A 27,138-nucleotide genomic window follows, 5' to 3' on the forward strand; every position below is an offset into this window, starting at 1 on the left:
TGCCTTCTCCCTGCCTCCACCTCAGGACAACAACTTTTCCCTCCTGTTTCCTCCTGTGCTTGAGCTTACGGGGCATCGGCAAAGCAACACAGACACACACACACACCCCAGGGTTATTCACCCCGGGCACCGCCGTGCTGATAGGGAGGCCGGGTTGCAGCAGTGCTGGCAGCAAATATCTCCTGACCTCTTGCTTGCTTGGAGCCGTGCCTAACAAAGCTGCAAACAAACCAGCCAGGAAAGTCCGGCCACTTGCAGAAGTGTGACCTCAAGAGAGAAACCAGCCGCTACGACCACAACCGAGCCAGCGTCTGCCCAGACACCTCCTCGGTTTCTTCTTCTTTCTGCTTTTTCAAGTTAGCACGAAACGCTCTTGCAGAAGAGAAACACCCACCGAAGCAGCGAGGTGCTGGAGAAGCTGCAGGAGCTCCGAGAGGCTGCACGAAACCGAGAGCTGAGCTGGTGCAGTTGTTCCTGTTACAGTCACAGCAATAAAATCTCTAGGTTAAAGGTAGGGAGCGGGGACAAAGGAGTTTCCTGAAGTCTTTCCTCCGGATTAGAGGCAGAGCTGCAGCGTGTAATTACTGGCCAGGAGCTTAGCAGCATCACGCAGGCACGTTCTGCGGGATTTAGCACAACGAAAACACACCCTCACCGACCCCTCAGTTCCCTCCCGTCCACATCCCCTGGCTGGGAACAAAAAGCACCCTGCTCTCCTCCTACATCCCTCAACGTAGCCTCCACGATCTGTTGAGCAAGGGCTTGGATAGCAAACCTCGTCCTCCCATTCCATTTCAGAAATCAAAGGGGCATTGATCATCAGGGTGGGGGGGGAAAGCTAATAAACCCTCAGACGGACACGTTCTGCCTCTGCTCTTTTTTGACGGTACGCTTACAAAGGCCCCACTGTTGCTCCAGGCTGCACTGCAGAGATCAGAGGCCACCTCATTAGGCATATTAACAAATATCACTGCCAAGGGCTGCTTCTCCCTGCTGGATCGCACAATGCCACTGTCTTTTGTCTCTGTCTGTGTGGCACCATCCTCCGAGGAGCCGCAGAGCGGCTTGGCAGGCGAGGGGCTGAGCGAAACCTCACTGCTGAGCTCTGGGAGAACAGCCCTAAACACTTAGGGAAACTGAGGCACCCGCAGGCTCTCCTCCCCTGGCTCCTTGCGTGCTCCTGTGTCCTGTTGTGCCTGGCGAGATTTCTCCTCTGGCTCCAGCGCTGCGCGGTGCCGCAGCGGGCAGCCGGCCCTTCTGCAGGGACCCGGCTGATGGATTTCGTTCCAAGGCTTTAGTTCTGCGTGAGAAAGCTCCAACAGGAGCCCGTGCCCAAAAGACACATTCCCATTGTTTGCTTGTTTATTCCAACTCTGATGGAAACTCTGCTGGAGCGATGCTCCTGGCGGTAACTTGGGCACAGCCCTGGGCTGACTCCTGAGATGCGCCTCCCTCCTGGGCTCCTGTCAATTTTGGGTACTAAAACAGCTTGAAGCATGAAAAAATTGACAACCAAAAGGCAAACTAAAAGGTGCCTGGCTTGTAACGCTCTTTTACCTTTTTTTGTGACTATTACATCAACCCCACCACTTTTAAAGCCCTCGTTGCTCAGCACAGAGCCCAGCACTGCTCCCCGTGGTGCGCAGCCCCGTGCTGCACATCGTGCCCACACACAACAGAGCAAACCCACCCAGCAGCAAACTGCTCGCCCCTTTCCTCCTCGCCCCACCAGCACAAGCGAAGCCCAGCGATGGGTTGTAGGGGAAGGATTTAGCCCTGGAAGGGCCGGCACAGCCAAATCAATTCCTGCCCTTCACGTGCCAGCCCAGGAGCGGTGTGGGACTTTGACACCGCTGCTGGATCTGCCGCAGGAGCCTGCAGCAGGCAGGAGAGTAAGGGAAGAAAATCAGGAGCTCGTACACAGCTGATGCATTGCCTTGAGTTTTGCATCATGGCTGACCTTGGCAGTGCTAATAGAGGCAAAGATTTAATGGCTCTGCAGCTGTAAAAATGGGGAATGCCTTGAACGCCCGTGGATGTTTACCCCTGCCAAGGCTGAAACAATCAAGGAGTGATTAAAAACAACAACCACCCCCTGCTAAGTACCCGAAATGTTTTTGCCACTTTATCTTTTCTTTTTCTTTTTTTTTTTTTTTTTTTGCATAAGGTCAACCTCTGAAAGGTTAATAAAATCTCGGTAAATATAAATAGGCTTCACAGTTTATCTTGCTACATGTGCTGCTGTTACTTAGAAACCATTTGCAGGGAGGTTAATTCAGGCCACACGTCTCCGAAGCACACGCTGTGCTCCCTGGGCGAATCAAACGGGGAAAGAAAATTCCTGCGGCACAGCCAGGGAAGGTAAAGGCTGTCTGCTGGTAGCCCTGCACAGACACAACCAGCGTGGAGCAGCCTGTCGGAAAGGTCGCTCTTGCAGCGTGCCAACCTTCCTTCATCATCCTCAGCGGATGCCTGAATCCTTCCAAATCCCCGCCTGAGGCTTGCCAGTGTGGAAGAAAAGCAGCGCATCTGGAGACCTGGCTGGCTTGGAGAAACCACGCAGTCTGCAGGCAGAGGGAAGGGAGGCTCCTTAGATAAAGCAACAGTGACTCTTGTGGGCAGCTTCAAGTACTGCTGTGCTGCACAAGACCCACGTCACACACACCAGGGCAGGCTGAAGTGATCGTGCCCTGTCCCGTGTGCAGCTGCTGCGGCAAAAGGAACCAGGCTGGGATGGACACAGCCCGCTGGCAAGCTGGGTTTTGGGGCTGCCAGGTGGCACATCCACGTCTTCGTACGTGACAGCCCTCGATGCAGCTCCCTTCTGTAAACTTGTCTCACAAACATCGGTGTTTCTGCTCTCCCCGCTAGCCCAGAGCTGCTGCTGCTCTCAGAGTGCTCTCCCAGCTCCCCAAGGATCTTGGTCCCCCGCTGCTCAACCAGCAATAAATCCCATTCCATCCCTGCCGGGAATAGAAAGCCCAGCCTGCCATGGAGGCTGTGGGTGATTTGGGATATTTCACACCGGGACCCGTTTGTTTCCATGCCCAGGGTGGCAGCAGCTCTGGAGGCAAACCGCCCAATTCAGAGGCTGAGTGCACGCTGGATGAGCCCAGCAAGAACCCTGGTCCCACCAGTCCCCAGCACCTCCCCACGAGCAGCAGGGACAGAAGGAACCAGAGGCTCAACCAGTTAAACCAAACTGGGAGCGTGCTGCTCGAGCGTCACCCGCCACCGGTGCAGGAAGCGAGATTCGGGTATCTGTAATTTGGGGTGTGCCTCAAGGACTGCACGTCCTTGCGTAACTCTTCCTCGTCCCACGGACCCGCTGACCTCGCTGGTGGGTCCCACACCTCAGCAGGGTTCTCAGAGCCGATCTCCAGCCCACCAAGTGCCCAACAAAAAGCCCATCTCATCTCCCCCCCCTAAGCAAAGCCGGGAGCCCCGTGGAAGCCGCCGCTTCCACCTTAACGGCCTTGGCGCAAGGTTGCTTTTGTTTTTTTGGCTTTCACAATGGGGCCAGTCAAGGAGAGAAACTGTAACTCTGACTTCTGAGTCACTTGGCTCGGGTCCTCATGAATTACTTGGCTGCGAGCCTTCTGGGGGTTGCAGCCTCGTAAGGATGTGCGCAGCCGCACGCGCGGCGGTGCCGGCGGAGGTGCGCGCGGGCGCTGCCGAGGCGCCGGGGTGAGACTGCCGAGGACACGAAGGGCCCACGAACTGCGGCACACCTGCCCAGGAGACCTTGGGCCAGGGCGAGAGGAGATGAAAGGAAGTCTGCTATTTGATCAGAACTAATCACGGGTATTTAATTACCCAGGGACGTCTTTCATCAGCCAGCCAGTGCAAACAGAGTCGGGATCAAGCCTGCAAAGAGCGACGGGAAGGAGGCCGCCAGCAGCTGGCAAACCCATTGTACGGCGAGATTTATCGTGCGGGGCCGGAAACGGAGAAGCCTCCTGGCAACTCGACCCAAACAAAGCATTGCCAGCGAGACTGCAGATCTTAAATCACAGGACCCGCAGAGCACAGCAAGAACGCTCCAAGGTTAACCCAGACAAGGGAGCAGCGCAGGCACACGTAGAGATGTCGAGATGTCTGTGTCCCTGGGGGCAACGCTGGGAGCGGGGTGCCAAGCCCTAATGCTGGCAGCAGGATGCTGAGCCCTGCCGAGAGGGCAGGGAGCAGGATGTCCTTTCCACGGGTGGCTGCGCTCAGTCGTTCCCTCGCTCTGAAATGGCCGGGGCGCAGCGATGCAGCGTCACCTGTTAGCCCACAGGCAGGTCACGTTCCTGGAAAACGAACTGTTCAGAGCTTTCTTGCAACATTCAGGAGCTCTTTCTGGGGAAGAAAAGCGGAGCAGATCTTCAGTTAATTCGCCTTGGAGCGTTTTGATGGGCTAAACCAAGAGCACCCTGATGCCGCTGAGAAGGCAGTGGTGGAGGTACGCAGCCGGTCACGCAGCCAGCAAGCTGCAGCTGTGCCTAGAAACTAGTCAGAGGAAGAAGCCATCCAGAGGTCTGCCAGCTTCCTAAATCACGTCCTGCAGGCCCACGATGCATTCGGCTTTGGAGGCCCGAAGTCATCACCGTAATTCATCCACGTGTGAAAAAGTTGGTGCTGGTGATTCACCTGGCAGCTCCGAGGGCAGCGAGACCGCTGCGCTCCGAGGAGGGGGCGCCTTGGTGACACAGCCTGGCAGGTCCCTGCGGTGCCACCCCCTCGTGAAGATGCTCCCAGCGAGATGCCCAAACGCCTCCCTTGGACAGCGGGTACAGCCACGGCCACGGCTTTGAACATCAGGTTGGAAATTCCTGCCCTGCCTCTTTAGTGCCTAGGAGCTTAGGACCAACAGGAGACAAACCCAAGCGAGTGCAGAAGCATTTCTGGGCATGGGTTGGACACATTTGATGCCTTTGCCTCCCCTTGAAGCCCAAGCATTTCAGGATAGTCCATGCAAGAGAACCATGGACTGGCAAGAGCAACAAGCAGAAGGCTGCAGGATGGCTCCGTCCTTTAGAAATTCATCACAAGGAAATGCTCCTGCTCTGGTACGTGCAAATAGAGAATAAAAGAGATGAGAAACCTTGAATGGGATGAGCGGGGAGCTGCTAGGTGAATTTCTAATGAGGAAAATGTCTACAAGCTCTAATAAAAAGAGCTGAAAGAGAATGCATTAGTAATTGCAGGGTTTGGAAGAGCATTTGTGTTACATGTCAGGCTTTTACTATGAATTTAGAGGCAATCCATTGCTACTAAACCCCCTAAACAGCCAGTAATGAAAAGATGACTTATATTTGCCAGAGTGACAAGTGATTTGGAAAGCTGTAGTTAGCAGCAGATTTTCAGAAGAAAGCTGTTCTGCTTTTGGGAAAAAGGGGGAGAGGCAGCTCAAAAAGAAAAAGGTATTCAGAAGCCCCTAAACCTCTCCGAACATCCAGATGAAAGATTTCCGTTCCGCACATTTCCCCCCAAGAAAAGCCATCAGCTGCAGACAGCAACACAAACGGGCTAACAGTACACACAGCTGGGCTGCCGCTGCATCTCGACGTGCAAGAAAATCAGAACCACACAAAGCTCTTGATCAGTTTTGTGCTAAATGTAAACTCAGACACCTCTGCGGGCATCTCGTGGGAACACTGCCTGCTTTCAGCCCAGGATTTCTGAATTGCAGCACAGCAGCAAGGAGAAGCCCTTGCAAAGAGGGCTTAAAGCAAGCTCTGTAAGCAGCACCTTGCACGTGCTTACCCTGGGCTTTTCAGTTTTCCTCTGGGGTGCTTTTTCCGGGCTCAGAAGCTCACGTTTTGCTTTCCAACACAAATCCCACAGCCTGCGATTTCAACATGACTGCCTCGAGAAGGGGGAGGAGAGTCCTACCGGGCTGCTCTTCACGGCTGACCGAGTCGGAATCCACTGCAGCGGAGGCGAAGGCCCCCTCGGAGAATCTCTCTCCAGGAGGACAGCAGGTAATTGATCCTGCTCGTGTGCACGCCTCGCCTTTGCTCAGACACTTGGCAGAACGAAGGTTAAAGCCTTTGGGGCCAGGAGCCTGGAGAACACGCAGCGACCCTACTGGGGGTAGGAAGAGCAGCTCTCACCCTGCACATCCACCAGCTGGCAAAACACCAACAGCACGAGGCACAGAACAGATGCGGTGGTGCTGAACTGGAGCACAATTAGGTGCCCTGTATTTCAGCAAGGTTTAAAAAAAAAAAACAAACAAACCACGAGAAGTCTCCGCATCCCCTGACCTGCTGCAGAATCCATCAAGCGGCCTCCAGTTGGCACACCGCAAAGCTGGAAAATTCATAATGTGCACGAGCGTGGGCCAAGCTAGCTCTGGGAACAAGCTCACGCCATCCCCGTCGGTGTAAGAGCACTTCAATGCTCTCTGTACTTTGTGTTTCCATCCAATGAAGCAGGTACTGCGGGCACGAAGGCCCCTGTCCTGCCCCAGGTAGGTCAGCTCCTCGGCACAAAGCCCTCGGCTGTGCCTTGGGTCCCGCAGCAGCTGGAGCATGCAAAATTAAGCACGCTTGCTGGAAGCCTGCGCTCGCAGGTGAACCGGAGGGACCCGAGCAGGCGGGTAGCAGAGCACAGCGAGGCAGTCAAACAGGACTTAAAAGCTTCTGAAACTGCAGACACTGGGATGAACTGGGGCATGAAATTAATTTTAACTGCACTGAATAGGAGACAGGCCATAAAACTCCGCGGAAAAGAAGAGACCAGGAACGTTTGAGGAAGAGCAGAAAATCTTCCCGTAACTCCCCAGTCAGCTCTGCGAGCAGAAGTGACTCATCCCCGCTGAAAAGCAAAGCAAACAAGCAGGAGGAATTAAAGCAGTGTTGCAACGCGCAGAGTATCGCTGCAGAGAAATCGAGGAATTCTGGCTTTGTGATATTCAAATGCCTTCCCACTGACGCTTGCAAACATTCAACTGAGAAAAAAAAAAATCACCCTAGGAAAAGTTGGGGGGGGGGAAAAAGGCATCTGTGAGTAGAAGCAGCCTGATCGTCCTTGCATGGCCAGGTAGGAGGCTCCAAACCCACCTCCCATGGGATCCGTTTATTTTTAGGGCAACAGAGTCAGCAAACGGTGAGGTCTCGGGGACAGAATCACCCAGCAAGGTGCCAAAAGGCTTCTTCATCATGGCTAAACCTGCTTACGGTGAGGTTGTTCAGAAGAACCTGCACCAGCAGAACCATTCCAGCCCAGCAAAGCACAGCCTGCGGTGCCCTGGCAGCCCCCCCCGGTGCTGCAAGGCATCGGGCTGGTATCTCCAAGCTCCCTGGGGTCTCCCTTCACCTCCTGGGGGAGCAGCCACCCCAGGCCAGGGAGCAGAAGCTGCTCCTCCAGAGCAGAAATGCCCACAAGGAGGCCGTGGGTGGGATTTGGTCAAGATGCACAAGTTTAACACCTCCTCACCTTGGGCACACAACCGTGAAGTGTCTGCTCGCTGCAACTGCTGAGACCTCGATTTTGTGCCTGGCCCTCAGGCACCCAAACATCCTCTACCGTGCAGCAAGGACACAAGAGGTGGGAGGACAGGACTCACCGATCTCCCCGCACTTCTCTGCAGGCAGCACAATAAAATCCAAACCCCAGGACCTCTGAGACAGGCCCACGGTCAAAAGCAGCAAGCATCTGGAGCCCAGATAGCTCGAGGGCCTTTCCCTGACCTAGATGTGTAAATGCACCCGGCTGGCATCAATAACCAGCTGAAGACAGCTAATTGCAAGGTTTCTGGAAGGAGGAGATGGTGGCTTTTCATTAAAACCTGTGGTTTCCTTCCCATGCTTTTGCAGCATTAATCACCGAGAACATTAACCCCAGGGCTCCCTGCTTCAACCTCACCTTGGTTTTCAACCTCGCCTTGGTTTATCACCGCTACGGCCACGAGGGAGGGAGGGGAGCCCGCGGCAGGGCCGGGACGACCTTCCTACACACCAAGAGGAGAGGACAGCCTGCTGGGGAGGTGCTGGAAGCTGCTCCCACAACACTTCGCGTCCCATCACCAGTTTCACTCCTGCCCTGCGCAGTCACCGTCCCCTCCTGCTTGTGCCCATCTTCCATGCAGTAACGAAGGACAGGAAATCATTTAAATCGCAGGAAAACGTCATCCCAAAACCACAAATATTGGCAAGGGAACGGAGAGTGGGTGAAGTAGCTGGATCTGCTTTTAACTCGTTCTTCCGTGGACGAAGCCAGCCGGCAGCTTGAAATTGCCACCTCCAGTGCCCGGCTGGTGATGGAGAGCTTCAAGAGGAGGGGAGGTCGGGGGACCCTGGCAGATGGTGGCATCCACACGCCACAAGTGCCTGGGGTGGGTCACAGCCTGCAGTGTGAAGGGCACGTCCCTGGGCCAGCACCGACGCTGCACAGAATGGTTTATCAGCCGTCAACTCCCCGAACCAAGAGCCAAACCCAGGTGTGAGAGCAGGGGGCTGCAGGCTCGTGGTGAGCACAGACCCCGCGCCAGGCATCGTCTCTTCTCCCAAGGGTATAATCAGCACTGCTTCGTAATTCACGGCTTGAATCAGTAAAAGCTTGAGGGGGTGGCTCTGATTCCCTTTTTCACATCTCCACAGCTAGCAGAGCACACCTGAGCGCGGCGCACTGCGGGAGGCAGCCGGTGCGCAGGGCACACATCTGCCCACCGCATGCACCAAAATCCTGGGCAGCCCTTGCCCAAGGCTCCTGGCAACATCTGCCGAGCTCCAACTGGGGTAAATGCAGTACCAAAGCCACGTTTGCTGCCTCCTCCTTCCCCCGGTGCTTGGGGACAGCAGCATTTAAACACCGCCAGCGCCTGCCGCGCTCCCCTGAGCCCCGGCAGCAGAGCACAACAGCAGGAGCCCGTTAACTCTTTCCCTGTAATTCCCCTGGCACCAATTAACATACTGCTGAAAAGCAGAAGATTATTAACTTTTGTTAATAGATTATTAAAGATGATTATCAGCAGCTGACCGAGCCCGTACCGAAATAGACTTGCTGCAGGCAGCGCCGAGCAGCCCGCTCACAGCAATCATCGCTTCATTCAAGCCAGATAAAAGTTTCAGATCTGGTTTGCCTATTCAAATTTCCAACAATAATCACAATTATCACTATTCTCATTATCTGTTATATTTCTTCTGTGTTCAGGAAGTCGTTGTGGTTATTAAATGCAAGTTGATGATTAAATCATGTATTGAGGTGATAAGTCATAAATTACATGATTGCTAAGTCTCAGTGAGTATCTCTGAAATAACCAGTTGTTATTAGACATTCAAGAGGTGCTTCAGGAAAATCTAATTGTAATTGCAACTTCTCATTTCACTTCAGCTTCCCCGCATGCAAACACACACGCGCGCATGCTGGCAGCTGATTTCGTACTTCGGCATGCGTGAGACGAGCCGAAAAAAAAAATAAATAAAGCACCACGCAGCTCGTCTCCTTCCCAAACACCCCTGGACACCGGTGTCACCCACACGGCAGAGCCGCCACCAAGCGTGGCACCGGGGAGGGCAGAGCTGCAGCACCATGGGGCTGTGTCCCCCAGCCCCCTGCAGCCAGGGTGAGAGCCCTGCAGGAAAGCTCTGAGAGAGGAGCCAGGATTTGCTCCCACCACCCCCAGGAAAATCAATCGGCACCTTCAGCATCTGTCCCAGCTCCCGGAGATGGGTCGTGCTTCGGGCACCCCGAGTGGCGAGGCAGCAGCTCTGGGAAGGTACGGACGGGGTCTGGGAACGAGCGAGCATCCCCCGCTGCAGCCTAGCACACAACCTGACATTTAGAAGAGCCTTTATTGCCCCGTACTTACATTTTAATGTTTTCATGGTATTGCCTGGTGTCTGAAGGCTGGTTGTATAACGGCTGAAATAAAGAAGAAAAATGAAGGCATAAATGGTACAGCCTGACATTTAGAAACTTAATCCTGGCTGGAACTGCCTCCCGCCACCCCCCCAGCCTCACCAGCCTGGGTGCAAAGGGACAGCAGCACCCGCAGCACCACCCGGCCCCTTCCTTGTCCCCGTGCCCCCCGTGTCCCCTGCCGGAGGGAGCTGGCTGCCGGCAGCGCCGCCGAGTCCCCGCGCATCCCAGCGCAGCCCGTGGGAGGGCAGGCAGCGCCCGAGCTGGAAGCGTTTTTGCTACGTAATGCCTACAAAACACGGCCCGGCGCGGTGCCTGGCTGCTGGGCGCCTCCGAACAGACGACACGGGGGAGGCGAGGGGAAAGGGGGGCCCGGGGAGCGGGCAGAGCCAGCCCGTGCGCTGCGCGTTGTTATGTCTACGCGGCGGCAGCAGCACGCCTGAGCTCCCCGCAGAGCCACCAGCAGGGACAGGAGGCAGGATGAGGCTGAGCCCCTGGGGTTTCCAGCAGTGCAAGGGGTGGGAGAGCAGCTGGGCACGTCCCTGCAGCCCCCTGGCACCCGTGTGGACAGTGGTGATTTGCACAGAGAGGTGTGGGGAGAGCCATCCCCTGCAGCCCATTGCTGCTGCGTCTTGGCACCAGCAGGTCGCCAGCTTCTTTTTTTTGGCTGCCCTTGGATGCGTCCCTCTGTGCTGGGGAGGCACAAGTGATCCCTCGGGTGCAGGGAGAGGTGGGGAGAGGAACCAGCGTGGCCCTGAAGGCACAGTGGGGCATTTGGCACTCTGCACGGCTGCCAGAACAACGCACCCGGACACCGTGCTGGCGATGCACCAGGAGAGGGGACCAGCCCCAGGAGGAGGTGTGTGCCCAGTGGGGTCTCCTCCCCGGGGAGGAAGCAAACAGAGCAAACAGGCTGGCACATGACAAGGTGCGAATCTCCTCTAAGAGAAGGGGAGGCACCCGTGTTTTGGTTTCTGTCTGGGTTAGAAGACTCCTGTGCACACGGGATGTCACCGATGCCCTGATGGTGCTCAGCTCCCCGGAGGCTGCTGAAATATTTCCACTGCTCCTTATCTGGGACACGAGCAGCCACTCACACCCTCAGTTAGGGAACCCGGGTGTTAACGGGCAGCCCCTGCACGCAGCACTTGTGCCATTCAGAAATAAGAGACTGGGACCCAAAGCCAAGTTCCACACAACGAGAGCACCTCGAGGAGATTTCTGACTGCCCAGCACCGGGACTCAGCCCCTGCAGCACAGCGAGCCAGGAGATGAGTTTTACCTACCCCATAACTAAATGCTAAAAAAACTAAATGCTAAAAAGAGGAGCGAGAGGCACCATCCTTCCTTCCTCAGAGCTGTCCGCAACCTGCCCAGAATGACAACTTTCTAAACGAGTAAGCAAAAGCAAACCTGAGGGGTTGGATGGCACGGGGACACGCTCACAACGTGCACGGCACTGCTGCACGGGAAGCAATGTGTACCACGTCCCTCTGGGGATGACATTTAGGAAAAACAAAATCGCCAGGCGAGCTGTGACTGGGAAATCCGTGGATTTACTGAAAGCTCTTTAAAAATAAAACAGAATGGAAGCCCTCGATTGCTTTCTGGTCACTGCAGCATTCAGAGCGCAAGTCTCAATGAAATTTCTCCCTAGGGGAAACACGGGGTCATTTTAAAGTGGTCTCAGCTACACGGCAGGGATAACACGGGGATGCTCACGTTCACCAGCTACTACAAAACCACAGCCTCGGGGGCCCTGGCTGCTCCAACACCACAGCATGCTCATCCCTGGGGGGCTCCGTGCTGCCAGGTGCCCCTGGTCCCAGTGCAGGGGGGTGATTTTACAGCCAGGGAGCCCAGCCCTGGTGTGGGTCACGACCACTGGGCTCCCCAGCGCATCCTGCATCAGCTGGGGCTGATGTTGGGGCCCAGGGAGGAGGCATCAGGGCACCCAGAAGCCCATCAGACAGGTTGGAAAAGCACCACTAATGGGCAAAGGGCTTAGGGTGCAAATCTGCACGTTTAAAACCTGCGGAGCACAGAAATGAGGACCCTCCAAAGAGAATCAGACATGAATCAGACCTCTTAAGGCAAAAAATACAGGGCTGGTGCTTGTAGGTTCAAAGCAACAAGCAGCTGGGAACAGGAAGCCAACAGGAGCTGCTTCCTTACGATGCTCAGCTCCCAAGGTTACAAATTTCAGCGCAGATCTCATAGCCCAAAAGCTGTTTAAAAGACTCAAGTCAGGAGCTAAGAGTTTCCTACCAGAGCTGGGCCAGCACCCAGCAGCTTCCAACCGAGGGGAAATCCATGACACAGCCCCAAACCCCCGGGTAAGTCCCTACATGTCCTATCCTGGATCGCTCTCAAAATCCCTTCTTCCACCTGCTGTTGGCAGGACCTGGGTGCTGGGAAGGGTCCCTCGCTGGGCAGGCAGATGGAGACAGCCTGTGCGAGGCACACAGAGCACAAGGAGGGGCTGGCAGGGTTTGCTTGGCAGAGGTTTCCCCTCCCCATCGAGGAACAGGACGGAGAGGCAGAGGAAAGTTTGCTCTGGGCTCTGGCCCAGCTCCCAAACTCCCCCGAAGACACAGGCTGGCTCTGGAGTGTCAGCGCCCGAGGGAAAAGCATCAGCAAATCCAAAAAAAAAAAAAAGAGGGGAAGAAAAAAAATAAAGGTGCGTGGGGGAAGGAAAGGAAGTGCACCATCTTTTGGATGAGGAAGCACCAGTCCCAGGCACCGCCAACCTTCAGCAAAAGGCCAAAGGGTTTGACCCCGGTGACTCAGAGGAAAAATAATGCGCCCTGCCTCCCCAGCGAGGAAGCGGGCTGCGACACGCAGCAGCGACCACTAATTCCCTTGTGACCTCTCCCTTCCGCACTTGGGGAAGACAGTGATTAGTCCCACCTCCGCACAGCAAGTCCAAATTACAGCTGATGAGCACAGCCAGGGCTGCTACATCCACCCTGGCAGGACGGGCTCCCTCTGCTGCACCCCGCAGCTGGTGCAGCGTAAGGGATGCTGCCAGACCCCATCCGGCCCGCTCTGACCCTTTCAGCTGCTTTGCTCTGCACCATCACTGCAGATGCATCATTTTTTCCAGCACCTTTCTCATCCTCAGCCCCTCAGGGGCTGTTTCCAGCCACCCCTCCAGCAATCAGCTGCTTGGCTTCCAGCGAAATTGTGCTGGATGCTGGAGCAGCCCCAAAATGACAAGTTATTAAAGGTGTTTTTCTCGGTTTCTGTGTGCATGAGACAGAAATAGGACGCGCGCAGGTCCCGATACCTGCAGGCAGCTGTGTTTGTGACTGGTGTGTGTTTTCAGAGCCCTTTCCCCAGCACCCTCCTTCCCCTTTCCTGGGTGCCAGCGTCCCATCATGGGGCTGTGCGGTGCCAGAGCCCCCCCGTGTCACCCTGCCCTGCCGCGGCATGTGACGGAGGAGCTGAAGAGTTAACGCTCTCCGAAGAGGGCTGTGTGTGTGTGTGTGTTTCAATACTCATCTCAGCCACTTCGCTTCCTGCCTTGGTGCCGCGCCAGCGAGACGTCCTGGCCAGCAGCACACTTCCTTCTGACGGCTCAGACGCGCACCGCCGGGGCGCTCGCCTCCCGGGGAGCTCTCCGAGGCTGGCCCCGCTCCAAACCCCCCGCGGGCAGAGGTGGCACTCACCAGCTCCACTTGGGGACCCAGTCCTTCCAGGATCCGGTGGGCAGCCTCTGCCTTCTTCTGCAGGGAGGGAAAGCAAAGAGGGGAGGAGGGAGAGAAAGAAGGGAGGGGGGAGAAAAGTTATTTCTGCTGCTGCTTACAGCCACAGCCCTCTGCTCCAGCGCCCCACCTGTGCCAAAACCCCTTCCCAAACAAATCCCTGCAGGCAACGGGCAGCGGCAGCTCGAGTTACCCCAACACGCCACTGGGAGCTTCCCAGCACCCCAAAAAGTCCCCCAAAGCCCCCCCCAAAACCCATCCTCGCCCCGCAGCCCCGGGCTCCTCCAGCTTTGGAGCTGCTGAACCGTGCACGTTACCTCGGCGCGGCCGCAGTGCGAGGAGGAGGGCGGGCGAGCCCACATGCACACAGAGATGCCCTTTCTAGGATTCATCGCTCCGCGAGCATGTGATCATTCTACTCGAGCTGCCCTTGGCTCCTCGTTTTGCTCTCTCTTCCCTCCCCTCCCCACAGCCGGGGAGCCCTTGGCTGCCCCCTCCCTCCCCAGCCAAACCTCCCCGCGCCTCTTAGAGAGAAACCCCGAACACGTGGCGGGGCTGCGGGGTGGTTACTAATTAAACAGGCCTGAAAAGAGCCATGGGCTCGCTGCGGCAGGAGCCTAAATAAAAGATGACATTTTCAGTAAACAGCACTTCCTCGCAAAGCCAGGCTTTTCCAGTACTGTTACTAACAGCCTGATAAATCCAGAGCGCTCTACGCCGCCGCCGAGGCACGGGGCTGATCCGACAGAGCCCAGTACCTGGCAGCGAGAGGGACAAGGAGATGGATTTTCAGAGGCGTTTGTTCAGTGAAACGGGTTATTTTACACGTGGGATAGGGGGAGAGGAAGCCTCCATCTCCTTTCACCCCCCACGCCGGCTCCCAGCAGGATGCGCCCTCCAGGCTCGCAGGACACCCCACATCTCACCAACCCCACACCTCTGTGGGTACCCCGAGAGCCACAAGCTTCACCCCGCTGCCAAGCGTGGCCGCCCCGCAGCATGGATGCAGGCAGTGGGTGTGCAAGCTCCTGGCTGGGGTTTTGCACACCCACACCCAGGCTGAGCTGCAGGCGGGCACTGCTGCAGCCCTGGCCCCGAGCCGTGAGTCACCGTGCCCGCAGCCACGCTGCTGCTCCCCGGCAATGCACAACCCAGGCTGGGTGGGTGACGAGGAGGAGCCCCCAGCCCCTCCACTGACTGCTCTCAGGAGGATGTGAAGCTCTGTGAGATTCAGAAGTGCCCCCAAGGATGCTACCAGAGCCGTAACCACGAGCTGGGGTGGCAGAGCCCGTGCAAAATTAAGCCTGAACCCTGCGCTCCCCAATGCTCGCAGTGCCCTCACCCCTCCCACGGGCTCCTGGGGCAGAGCACAGCCACCTACAGCAGATTTTGGGCTCCAGACCAGGACAGGAGAGCAGGACACCTGCCTGGGATGCAATTTGCAGCTGGGCACCGCAGAGGCACAGCTCGAGCCCGGGCTGCAGCCCCCCAGCGGCCTCAGCCTGCATAACCTGCACGGCTCCGCACGCCCCGTGCCCGTCTGCGGCTGCAGCTCTGCCCCTTGCCTCTCCTCCTGCCCTCCGAGGGCATTTCAGCCACAAAATCAGGCAGAGCAGCGTACGAGCCTGCAGACTAACTCATGCCTGAGCCACTCGTATCAGGGAGCTGTCACATTTGGCCTCCCACAAGGAAATAAAGGGAAATCAAAAATATCAACGCGGTCAAACCCAGCCCCTGCAGGGCTCTCCAGAAAAGGCTGGTGAGCACCGAGTGTTTCCACCGCTGTGCACCAGGATTCATTAACGGGAAGGAGCTACGCCTGCCCTGGGACCTGCCTGCTTGAAATATTCATGGTGCTACGGAGAACTCGTAGACAGAGCTTAATACTTCAGTCTCTGAGAGTGATAAAACCCACTGATCTCACAGCCCATCCGCATGGTGACATTAGGACATCTTAAACAATTAAAATCGGGGTAAGACTTTGGGCAGGGAAGGAAGGGGGGCACTAAAACTGGTACAGAACCCCCCGATCTGCTTCCAAGAGGGGATGTGACCGAGCTCCCTCCTCCACACCAGCAATTCCTGGTGAGTGGGACACATCCTCTGAGCAGAGCTTTTTCCAGGACGTACCCAGGACAAAAAAACAGCGCCTGATTAATTGCAGGCAGGTTCAATAACTACGGGTTGGGGACTGCAGGCGCAGCCTCTCCCAGCAGCACCAGTGAAGGATGCCCGAGGATGCCCCAGCCATGCGTGGGTGCTGCTGGAGGGCTGCGCGTACAGCGCCAACAACGCGGAGAAAAGGCTGAACGCCCTCAGCCGCTGCGTTTGCCATGTTTAGACAACTTAATGAGACAGCCCAGAGGCAAATCACCATCGGCAGAACATGTGGCGAATCAGGAAGAATGACATGATTTGTCTTGCATTAACTGCCTGTAACGCACACGTCTCCAGAACGAAAGATCAGGAGGGAAAGCGATTCCGAGCACGTCAGATCTCCGTACGCGCACAAAGCGATTCTATCATGAAAGCCGCCCAATTAACACTTGACACGCACCGTAATTGCTGCTGCTCCTTGCTGCATTTATCAGATGGGAATGGAGCTGTCTGGAAGGCCAGGCAGAGCCACGCGGGAGCTGGTGGCAGAGCCAGGAACGACGGATGGCTCCTACAGATGGGTCCCACCGCGCTGCGCCTCGTGCCAGAGCACAGACAGCTGCTGGAAAACCTGCTCCTGCGTGGCCCAGCTACCTGAAACCCACTCGGGGAATTTAGGCAAACCTCAAATCTGCCGGCCCCAGCTCCTTCTGCACCCACAGGATCCTTGCAGGAGACCAGGGCCAGCCCTGCTGAATCCTCTCCTTTCCACAGGCACAGCCACCGAGGACTCGACTCTGATTCCACGAGGAAGACGTTTCCTGGCTGACCCTCCAGGAGGAAACCAGAGAGTTCATCCCCACCTGCTGAACAACCCCCGCCAGCAATCCCCATTATTTAACCGAGGGGGACGATCAGGAAGCAAATCTAACCATTACTTCCAGCGAGACGCCCGAAGGTCCCCGCTGCTTTACAGCCCCTCTGCTGCTCCGCAGCTAATGACCCCTTTTCCGGAGCTGGTGCGGATCCTGCAATGTTGCAGAGCGCTCAGCAAGGAGGCGTTCGCAGCAGAACCGAAGCCCCGAGGCTGAATTTTGCTCCCGTTTACATCAGTTGCTTTGCTCTGGGTTTCATAGCAGCATGGGCACAAGCGAGCCGGGGGCACGTCCTTCTGATGTGTGGGCACCGTTCGTGCTGACGGGTGGAGCTTCCCATCACACACACGTTTTCCGAGGGATGGAGGGTCTCAAGAAGTGTGGCTGAGCCACAAATGTCAACCAGTGTCACCGCAGGTCCCATGGACACAAAAGGGGACCCGCAGACACAGCAAGGAGAAGCACCTGCCCCCCAAAATCTCCCTCCCCAGCTCCTCCCGCGGGCAGGGATGTGCAGATGGCTCTCACCTCGCAGGACTGGGCTCCCACCTGGAAATAACGGGATCTTCACCCGCAACAAAAACCTCCCTGCAGACTACAAAAACCTCTGCTCTCCCCTAAAAAGCATTTGGCTTCAAATCAAACTCCAGCCTCTTTTTTTTGGATGGAACTTAAGCGAGGGGTGGGAGGGGAAGGGGGCAGGAGGGCAGCGTCCCAGCCGCGTGAGCTCCCATGGGGACGAGGAGCTGACCCCACGAGGCAGCACCGCACCCAAAGCCGAGCGGCTGGGACTTCACGTGGGCTCCTCTCAAAGCGAAGTTTAAAACGGGAAGATAAGGAAACACGGGGGTTATTTTGAGAAAGCGGATCTGAAATTAGGAGGCGGCATTTTCTTGGAATTGCTCCAGCCATCACTCCAAGCCGCTCCGCGCTGCTGCCGCTGAACTGTGCTCCCGGGGTTATTTATAGCAGCCCGTAGGCAGCAGGCTGCTGGCCGTGCTGGGGAATGCGAGCATTTCTATTTGGGACCCGGCCTGTCCTGCATGGAGAAAAGCAAATCTTAAAGAGGCAGCAGTGTGGACAGGCTGGGCAAAAAGGAGAATGTGTGCGCTGCCCTGCTGGGACCAGACCCTCACCTTGCAGTGCTGGTTTCACCTGGAAGGATTTTAATTCCTAGGACCGAGGGTAACCATCTTTTCCCCTGCAGTCCCAGCCCCCTTCCTCCCAGAGAAAAACCAGCCCAGAGCTCGCTGCCCTCCCAGAGGCAGGAGCTGAGCCTGCAGGACTCCCCTCGCACCCCTCCTGCCGCAGCAGCGGTGGCAGATCCACCGCCGGGGACTCCCCACTGCGATGCACGTAAGGGAGGTGACAAATGACTCACAAAGAGCAAGGAAGCCGAGGAAAGGCGGCTGCGTGCTCATACCCGTCCTCGAGCATCCTGTGTGGAGCGTGACAAGCCGGTGGCTCTCTTGTCCCCCCGTGGATGGGCACTGCCAGCCGGTTTCTGAGCTCTCCTGCTCTGCAACCAGCGAGGGCAAATCCTGCTCCGGGGCTGGGCTGAGTTTCCACGTGCTCACACACAAACACAGCACCACGCTCCGTCATCTGGAGGGCTACGATGCCATGAAAAGGTGTGCAAATATGAAAAGTGATGTGCTGAGGTGGTGGGCACAGCCTGACGAAACTGCACAGAGGGCTTCTGGAAATCAGGCTCGGCACCGGGGCTGCTACGGGAAAAGCCTGGGGACTCCATCCAAGGAGCAGGCAGCGTGCTACAGGGTTTGTGCTCCTCCCTCCTGACGTATTTTGAGTTCTTTGCACCTCTTGTCTTTAATTCCAGGACCTGAAGATGCATGACACACGGTATCTGGTCTGGACTGGTCACATACAAAGCCTATAAGGCAGTGCACCACCACGACCTTCGGATCTGAAGCAGATTATTAGAAATAGACCCCAGAACAATTAAAAAGAAAAGTCTATTTTCTTTAAAAGCTGAGGAAAAGTGAAAGAAATCTGAATCACTCCGGGCTAAGCATTTAAATGTTATTTTTTTGGAAATCTTGCTATTAGGCAGCGGTGTTAATAGCTCCTGACCTCTGACCTTTCCAAATTTCCCCTGGATTACCGTGCGCCACTGAGCCGAGGTGAGGCAAGCCCAGAGTGAAAGTCATCACCAACAGAAGCAAAATGAACGAGGCCCTTCCAGCAGCCAAGCGCAAAATGCCCCCATCCTGGCTACCACATCAACCAGAACTTGGAAAAAAACACAAAAAAACCCTGCAGATTTAATGTTCAGATGGCGTTTCACTGATAAGGTTTTATTTACTGCACCAGCTCCGTGCTGACGACGCAGGCCTGATTCTTCCCTTTCTAATGTAAATCAGGAGTTCATAGAAAATCAGTTACACAGACATAAAATCACCATGGGATCTGAGTCACGCTCTGTGCCTTTGAGTAGTTAAAGGCTAGATTATACTTTGCAATGCTAAAAGCGTTCATTTATTTATTCTCGTATTTATGGATGGGGCATTAATGCTTCATGAACGCGCGGATGAGGGTGAGCGGATAGCCAGGAATACGCTCGGCGCAGACACAACAGCAGCAGGGGGTGGAAAAAGTTCAAAACAACCCTTTGAATTCCAATTTTACAGCATAATGCTGAATTTATAGATAGATAGCTGTGCCCTTTTGAAGGAACAAGCACCGAGACAGAAAACGAATTAAAATTTAATCTTATTGATTTCCACCAACTCAATCCCCAGAGCGAGACAGGCGCTGCTGCCTGCTTCCCCTGCCTGCACTGCATCAAACCGGGTTTTTCGGAGAGCTGACAGCAGAGCGGGGAAGGGCTGGGGTGGCTGTGAGCCGTCGGCACCCGCAGTACGTGGAGATCTCACCGCAGCCCTCGTCACGCTGCTGCGGGTCGCAGCGCTCAGTGTCCCCGCTCCGGCACGGCGGTGACACGCAGGGCCAAGGCACGCTGCATCCTGATGCGACCTCGCTGATCAAAAAGGGAACTCGGTGGTTTAGAGGAAAGCTGGCGTGCACTTGTTTGCAGGGATGGAGGCTGCTTTTTATCTGGCAGGCAGAGAGCAGAACCCTGCCTGGCCTCGGTGCGCAGGGCTGCAGGGCTTTGCCTGCCCGCACCAGGCACCCCCGCTGCTCCACGCAGTGCCTGCAGGAACCCAGATGGCAAATCCACACTGCCACAAGGGTGGGACAGCGAGTGTGAGCACGTCTGCGTGCACGTGTATAAGGTAGCTGATGGGGAATCTGTGTATGAAGGGGACTCTGAGGGCTTTTAACCCAAAGCCCTGCACCAGAGGGCTGCGGGCTGCTCTGCACGGCCTCCTCCAGGCAATGCCAGTGCAGGAGAGCTCAGCGAGCCTGAGACAGGCTCAGGGAGCAATTCAGAGGCACACTGCCCTCCCTGCATGCCTAACGAGGGGCCTGCACGCTGCAGCTCAGAGCACAGAAACGTTTTCAAGGCCAGGTATGTCACAGCTATTTCAGGGGAAGACAGACACGAGGAATCCCAGGAACAACCCAGCAGAACAAAACCACGGCTAAAAACACAGCCAGAGGATCTGCCCTGGTTATGGGGATCTGACATGAAAGGGAGATAAATTCCCTCAATATAATAACGCATCGCAGAGGTGCAAATTGAAGCCCATGAACAGTCTGTGCCACAGCTACTGCCACAGAGGTGTCAGACCCAGCAGGAATCGGCTTCTCTCCCACAGGGGAGACACCGAAGGTCACTCACATGGTTTAATTTAGGAGACCCCTCCTGGCTGCACTGCAGCCAACCTCTACCAGCAGATGTCCATCATAATCTGGTTTCTCCGGATAGCTCAGCACCACCCCATTGATGCCCAGCTCCGGGTGTGACAGCGGGCTGGAAATCGCACCCCACCACTCCACCACTGGCCCTGTGGCCCATGGCACCCAGCCAAGGTGGCCCTGAGCTCCCCTCCGCTCACAAACAGGCTCCCTCTATCACTTTCCAAAGCACCTCAGCCATTCCAGCACCTATCACTGGTTTTGAACGTATTTCTGTCTCTTCAAGGGCTAAAAACCACTTCTGAAAATAGGACTCAGATGCTTTTGAAAATGCCACCCTGTTGTTTATTCCCATTTCTGTCTATGCAAAATAACAAAAAATATTAAATCGCACTCTCATACATCCTTTTAGGTATGTTTAGACAGTTTACACTCACAGCTGAAATTTTGGCTTTGGGACAGGTGTGTGTGTGCTGTTCTGCATTGCACTGCAGGCATTTCCCAAGAGGTGTTTATTCAGGTGCAATTTCTCAGCTCATCTTGAAGACGAGATAAAGCAGCCCTGCTCAGCACATAGTGTCCGGGGCAGCAGGCATCGAGACATCAGAGACCATGAACGAAACCACCAGCTGCCTCTCTGTAAGCGCTGAGACCCTGAAAACCCCCCCAAACACAGCCACAGCCTCACAAGGCAGCATTTCACCGTGCTCAATAAGAGCTTTTCTCTCTCCTGCCCTCCCAGAACCAGTACAGTCAATTTTTTTTTTTTCTGGAAATCAATTACTTGTCCAGCAGAGTGTAGCGAGAGGGGATTACAGGTCACATTCTCCACAATTACGCTCTCCAGCACCGAGGAACTTTCCAAATCGCAGGCGTTAAGTAGGTCGCAAGAGGGACAAGCGGCCTGAGGGGTGTTTAAGCAGCCGAGCACCTGGATTTTCAGAAAAACAGCCACCCCAGCACCAACCCGCACCTCAACCCCTCGGCCATACCCAGCACGGCGGTGAGAAATCCATACAGGCTTCCTTGACGAACCCTGGGCTAAAATTAGCAACCATTCACCCCTGAAAAGCCGCAGCTATCGCCAAAAGGAAAAGTAGGTCAGAGAACGGCTGGCTAACTCGATTTTCCGGCGTTTCTAGCCGCTCTGTCCTCACATAACCTCCCCTCTCCCAGGCACCGCTCTCGCTCCCTCCTTTGTTCGCGCTGTGACTGCTCGCAGTGTGCGGCTCCGGCCCCGGGCTGGCAGCGGCGGTGGGAACGGGCACGGCAGCACCCGCGTGCCGGGGGCGGCACAGAGCCGTGCTTCAGGGGGAATTCATTAAAGCAGAGCCAGATGAGCGGCCCCGTGCGAACCGCGCCGCCTCCCACCTGCTCCACAAGCGCAGGCTTTCTCCCCCGGCCATAATATGGCCCGGTAACAACCCGCCGGGGCTTTGCCAGCCCTTCCGGGGTGCTTTGCTCTCTCTCCTCATCCCCAGGCCTCTGAATCCTCCTGCTGCTTGTGCAGCCTCCCTCACACCGAGCTGTGCTCCCCCTGTGCACGGGCAGCAGGCCCATGACAGCACCTTCCTTCTGCGAGCAGGTCTCGAGGCACCCAGCAGGCCTTTGCTGCTTCTCCGCCACACATAAGAGGCAAAACAACTCAAAATTTGGCTCCCTGACCTTCCCCACCCTCGATCATTACATCTCTGTTCAGCTCGCAGACCTTTAGTCCTACAACTCACCCCTCCAGCCCACCCGAGCCGCAGTAAGGCTGCAACACAACAGGGCCCACCCCGTGTCCCAGGGGGCTGGGGTCACCCCGCTTGTGGTGATGCCACCATCAAAGGAACCCAGTGTGTGACCACCAGCGGCCATTTTCCGTGTGAGGGCCTCACTGTGGGTGCTCCGTGTCCAAATGTGGGGAAAATCGGGGCCTTTCCGCTGCTTTGAACGTGTTCCAAAACTGCCATCGCTCGGCCTCAGCTGTTCCACGTGGCCTGCTGTCTTCCTCAGAGGAGGAACTCCAGCCTGCTATGGTTTCTATCAAGCAGAAGGGAAGGATTGTTTGGTCCGAGCCTCCTGCCCACAGACAGGCTCGCTCACACGCTATTCTCAGTGGGACTCCACAACACAGAGGAGGAACCTCCATTTACCCATCACAGAGATCACACGGATATGAACACAGAGCCGAACTCCAAATTACGCAGAGATTTGGTGCCAGCCGTGACCTTCCCTCACTGAGCACCCACCTGGAAGGTGGGCACCCTATTGTGAAGGTTAATAACAAAAATACTCCTGCTTGCAGCCCAGCCTTGAGGGTCAGCATAGCTTGGAACCACGTCAGGAGCATCACAAGGGGATGCCACCAGCTTTGGGCAGTGTGCGCGACACCTCAGGCATTACAACCATTCGAAACCCCACACCTGCTCCTGCACTTTGACAGTACCTATGAGGCCAGAAGCAGCCCTGAGGGACTGGTGGGGGCTTCGGGAGCAGATCACAGCTGGGAGGGACAGGAGTGAACGTGTGCCCATACTGCTGGGGCAGGAGCAGGTGGAAATGAGGGATAAAATAGCAGGATAAGGGCCCAGCAGGACACTCAGCCCTGCACCACATCCTGCTAACGGGGACCACACCAACAAAAGCTTTTGGAAATACAACACATGAAGATTCCTTCCCTACCTCACTGTTATCACCCATTTCTTCCCCTCTTAACATGGGCCAGGTACGTGACAGTGCCCAGGGAGGATGCGATCAACTGAATAGCGATTTAAGTGTTTGAGATCTCCTTCTGTCAGCCCAATCCTCGCACAGGATGCATCAGCCACCCAGCCCAAGCCTCCTGCGAAAGGCACTCAGTGGTGCCAAGGGGAGAAGCGCTTTAGAAGTGCTCGGCACCTGCCCGGGTGGTGAAGCCACCAGCAGCTGTTGTGTGCTCACGCTTCAAAACGCGCCGACCTCAGCCCTCGGCCACTTGCACAACAGGCCAACAGGCTGTGCCAGCGCCGGGCTTCCGATTGCCGAGGGAGAAAAGCAGATGGAAAAAGTACAACCGGGAAAATTGCGCTGCCTGCGAGCGCAGGGTACGTGGATTTTTTTTTGTTGTTGTTTTTTGGTGGTGGTGGCGTGTTTTTTTTTTTAGAGTCAGGCACCTGGATTTCTGCAGCTCCCAGGGAAATCGCAGGCCTCGCAATTCAAAATAATTAGCGACTGGTAGTTTTCCTTTTATGCAAAATCATCCTTTTTATCCAACACCTAAATGAAAATGAATGTGCTTGATTATCTACCAAAGGGCCCAATTTTCTAGCATCACTCCAATGCGCAGCAAAATCCACGGCTCCTCAGGCTGCTATTACAGGCGATGGCTGAGCGCAACAAATGAGCGGTCAAGGCAGAGATCCAGAGGCAGTGATGCCAGCATGACCTTTGCTAATGCCATTTACAGCATCAAATATCCACAGATCCAGCCAGGGCTGCATCCACGTCCTTTCTGCTCCAGCCCCGTGGCTCAGGGGCAGCCAGGAGGGCTCAGACATCACAGACATCCCTCACCTCCCTGCAGCCCACCCCACCAAGCCGAAGCCCAGCGTTCGAGGCAATTTTCGACTAGGCTCACTCCAGGGGAGAGGATGAAGCGAGCTACTTAACAGACAGGGCTCTGAAGCACCTCCTGAACGCTTCAAATCTAACACTTATCACAGGAAACCCCTGCAAGCAGGTTCTCACAGGGCTCAGAAGACGTTTGCACTTCATCCACACAGCAGAGAGAGCACCTCAGGGCTAACGGGGCTCCATCCATCACAACTTCCCCCCTGGGGGCTTTCCCCCGCCTGCCCCTCACCCAGCCCCTCCATCCCCAGCAGGGATGACACAGCACAACCACACAATCTCCGTCGTTTCCAGACTCACCCTGTTCTCGTCGTAGATGATCTGCACCAAGCTGCGATGTTTGGACTCGATCGGAGGGGGGGAGATGGGTTTCTCAGGCTCGGGTGGTTTGGCTGCTTCTTCCTCCAACTGTTGCTGTGGAAGGAAAAAGAGGGGAGGAGGAGAGTGAGTCACAGCGAGGGAGGCAGCCGTCCCCGTCCACACGAGACTCTCTGCGGTGCTGCGACCGAGGCAGAAACCGCCACGGCAGTTCCTGTGAGCCGTCACGGGCAGCTTCGGGCCGCGGTGACATGGAAGGGGGAGGAGGGCTGCAGGCAGCAGCGCAGCGTTGGCCTGCCCTGTCCCCGTGCTGGTGGGGCGGTGCAGGGCAGAGGAGGACCACCAGCCTTCAGCAGGCCTCCCGGAGGGGCTCAAGGCTAGAAATAATGGTTTTATTCGAAATCCTAGAGGGGAGCCGCAGCTCTTGCTTGCCTCCGGAGCTGCCATCTGCAAGGGAAGCTGTGGAAGGGCGAGGGTGAGTGACGAGGCTGCTCTCTGCTGTCGGTTTTCTCTTTTGGTGCTGCGGTTGGAGGAGACACCCCGGGATGATTGGTGTCAGTGCAATGACTTGTGCACCTCCGCTCTGCTCCGAGCAGGAGGCAGCCGCCCCTGTGCGGTCAGATGAGCCTGAGCAGGGCAGAGGAGGCCAAACGGGAGAGGCAAAGGCGAACAAAACCACACTGTGCTGCTCCCTCCAGCACCACGGAGGCCGCCACGTCCCCGTGTTCAGAGCCCAGCAGCCTCCTCGTGTGTTCCTACCCACCCATGTGCTGCTCGCGGCAAGTGTGAATTACAAACCATGGGGTTTAAAGGAGAGCTTTTGAACATCGCCGCCATCGGCAGGCACATTCCCTGTACAACCTGGGCCTCTGGGTCTCCTGAGTGCTGCGAGGCAGGAGGAGACATCAGAGCCCTCTCACCCCGTTTGAGGAACTGCTCGGATGGAAGAGGAAATAACAGATTCCTCCAAGCTCCTCCTGTGGCAGTGGCTCCCTGCGAGGACGAGGAGCTCACGGCAGCTGCGGGGCAGGGCAGACACAGAGAGGGAAGGTTTCTCAGAAGCCCCATAGGATATTTTTTTTCTCCGCTCAGCCCCAAACCTCAAAATCTTTTTATTTTCTCCTGCAGCTTTCCCTGTTGAAGCAAAGGAAAAATTGACCACATCCCTTACTGGGAATGAAAATGCACCTGGGACTGAGCAAGCTGCCTTCATGGGAGGAGAGGAAGCCACCATCCTCCAGTCAGCGGTGTCTCCTGGTCTGAGAAGAGGATGGGCACCTATTAGCTCCTCACATCACCTCCGCTCCCCGCTGCTGATGAGCTTTAGCACTGCTTGGGCTGCAGGATGCAGTCCAAGAAAACACTTAAGCACACGGCGAGGTCTAGTGGCTTGTCCGAGGTAACTCCCAGCCTCTAAATTAAACATGGGGTTCAGCGGGTTCTGCCCTCCCACGGGTGCCCATCTCTTCCACGGGGAAGGTCAGCAGCACAGTGAACGCCCTGATACAACCCAAAAGGCTGCCAGACCACAGTCCCTGCGAAACCCAGCCAGGATCCATCCCTTCGTGCCCACAACCAACCAAGGCACGCCGACGAAAAGCAAGAGGAGCTTTTCAGCTGTTCCTCAGGTGGCTCACGGAGCACGAGGGGGACGCCAGCTCTTCGGGAAGCCCCGGCTCGAAGCTCGGGCTGCCAAGGAGCTGTCAGCACGCAGCGGGGCTCCCAGGTGCCTCCCCGCTCCCGCGCTGCTCCCCCGGAGCCGCGGTGTTGGTGGATTAGCAAAGGCACCCCAGAGCCCCAGCTCCGAACAACGCAGAAGAGAGAGCCGCAAAGGCATCAGTCAATCTGCTCCTCCTCTCGGGGAAAATATTTGGGTAAAAAAAATAATAATAATAAAAAAAAAAATGTCAGAAACTTGGCTGCATTGTTCTGGAAACCCACAAAAATTCTGCGAAGTGGTCGGCTCGGCTGTAATTGATTTCAGACAAGAGGATTTGATGGCATATCAGGAAATGAAAGTTTGCCAGTAAGTGGAGGCTCATTAAAAGCAGCTCGTTAAAAGAAAAAAAAAATACAAATCTAATTATAGCTGAAATACAGTGGAGAATTAGACTCCGCTCTCCATGGCGTAACACTGCACAGCTATTAAAGGGCCAGATGCTGGAGGCTACGGATGCGGGCAGAGTCTGCGGGCGCCGCAGCCCGCTGGAACGGCAAACCTGACCTCAGCAGGTTCAGCCCGCGACAGCTTCCCCTGGGAGCTGTGGGAAATGGCAAAGCGAAATAGGTCAAGGTTCTCAGACACGAACAAAATGGATTTCTTAAAGGTCTGCCACAAAAGCTAGGCTGGGACTGTGACCTTTACCGGGAGAGGAGCGGGCTGAGAGATGAGACCTGACGGCTCCACACTCTCTCCCTCCCCACGCCCAGCAGCGACTGCCTGGAAGTCCTCTCCTCTCCCCAAAAGCCAGAGCAGCGATGTCAACGGGATGCAAAATGTCATCATGAGCCGTGGCACTGGCTCCCCCAGCACCTGCAGGCCAGCCTGGCTGGAAGTGAGGGAGATGTCCTGTCCTGTCCCATCCCTGGCCAGCAGTCCCTCTGGCTGCAGCATGCACCGCAGAGGGGCCACCAGAGCCTGGCGGGCGCTGCGCCGCAGCCAGCATCGCTGGGCTGGCAGGAAGGTGGGTGACACTTCAGGAAGGTGGGTGACACTTCAGGAAGGACCCATCCTGCACAAAAACCTGCCCCCACGTTGCCTGATGAAGGCAGGGTGGTTACGTGCATGTCCTACGCACCCAGCACGGCGTGCCTGATGGGCACTGGGCTGCCCAGCAGCGAGGAGAGGGCTCCCGGCCACCACGCGCTTCTGAGAACTTCCTTCCAAGAGCCTGGGGGAGAGGAGGAGAAAACCC

At 56.1% G+C, this 27,138-nt stretch overlaps 1 protein-coding gene and 1 long non-coding RNA gene across 24 annotated transcripts in view; one reads left to right on the forward strand and one right to left on the reverse strand.

The window, feature by feature from the left end:
* The window catches only part of NCOR2 (nuclear receptor corepressor 2), a 221,886-nt gene that overhangs the window by 88,350 nt on the left and 106,398 nt on the right, over nt 1-27,138 (reverse strand). For 22 of the 23 annotated variants that reach the window (XM_027469767.3, XM_072024399.1, XM_072024413.1 and 19 more), the window contains 3 exons: nt 24,206-24,319; nt 13,521-13,577; nt 9,800-9,852 (listed from right to left, as the gene is read on the reverse strand). In XM_027469767.3, coding sequence (XP_027325568.3) covers nt 9,800-9,852; nt 13,521-13,577; nt 24,206-24,319 — 224 coding nt within the window. Of the gene's footprint in view, nt 1-9,799; nt 9,853-13,520; nt 13,578-13,873; nt 13,964-24,205; nt 24,320-27,138 lie in introns of those variants that run through there. The other variant, XM_072024409.1, reaches the window with a different exon arrangement.
* Nucleotides 24,332-26,294, forward strand: LOC139998813 (uncharacterized). Its single transcript, XR_011803785.1, has 2 exons — nt 24,332-24,698; nt 25,352-26,294. It is a non-coding gene; the product is annotated as an uncharacterized lncRNA (long non-coding RNA).

The sequence above is a fragment of the Anas platyrhynchos genome, chromosome 16 (genome assembly GCF_047663525.1).
Source record: "Anas platyrhynchos isolate ZD024472 breed Pekin duck chromosome 16, IASCAAS_PekinDuck_T2T, whole genome shotgun sequence".
Classification (NCBI taxonomy): Eukaryota; Metazoa; Chordata; class Aves; order Anseriformes; family Anatidae; genus Anas; species Anas platyrhynchos.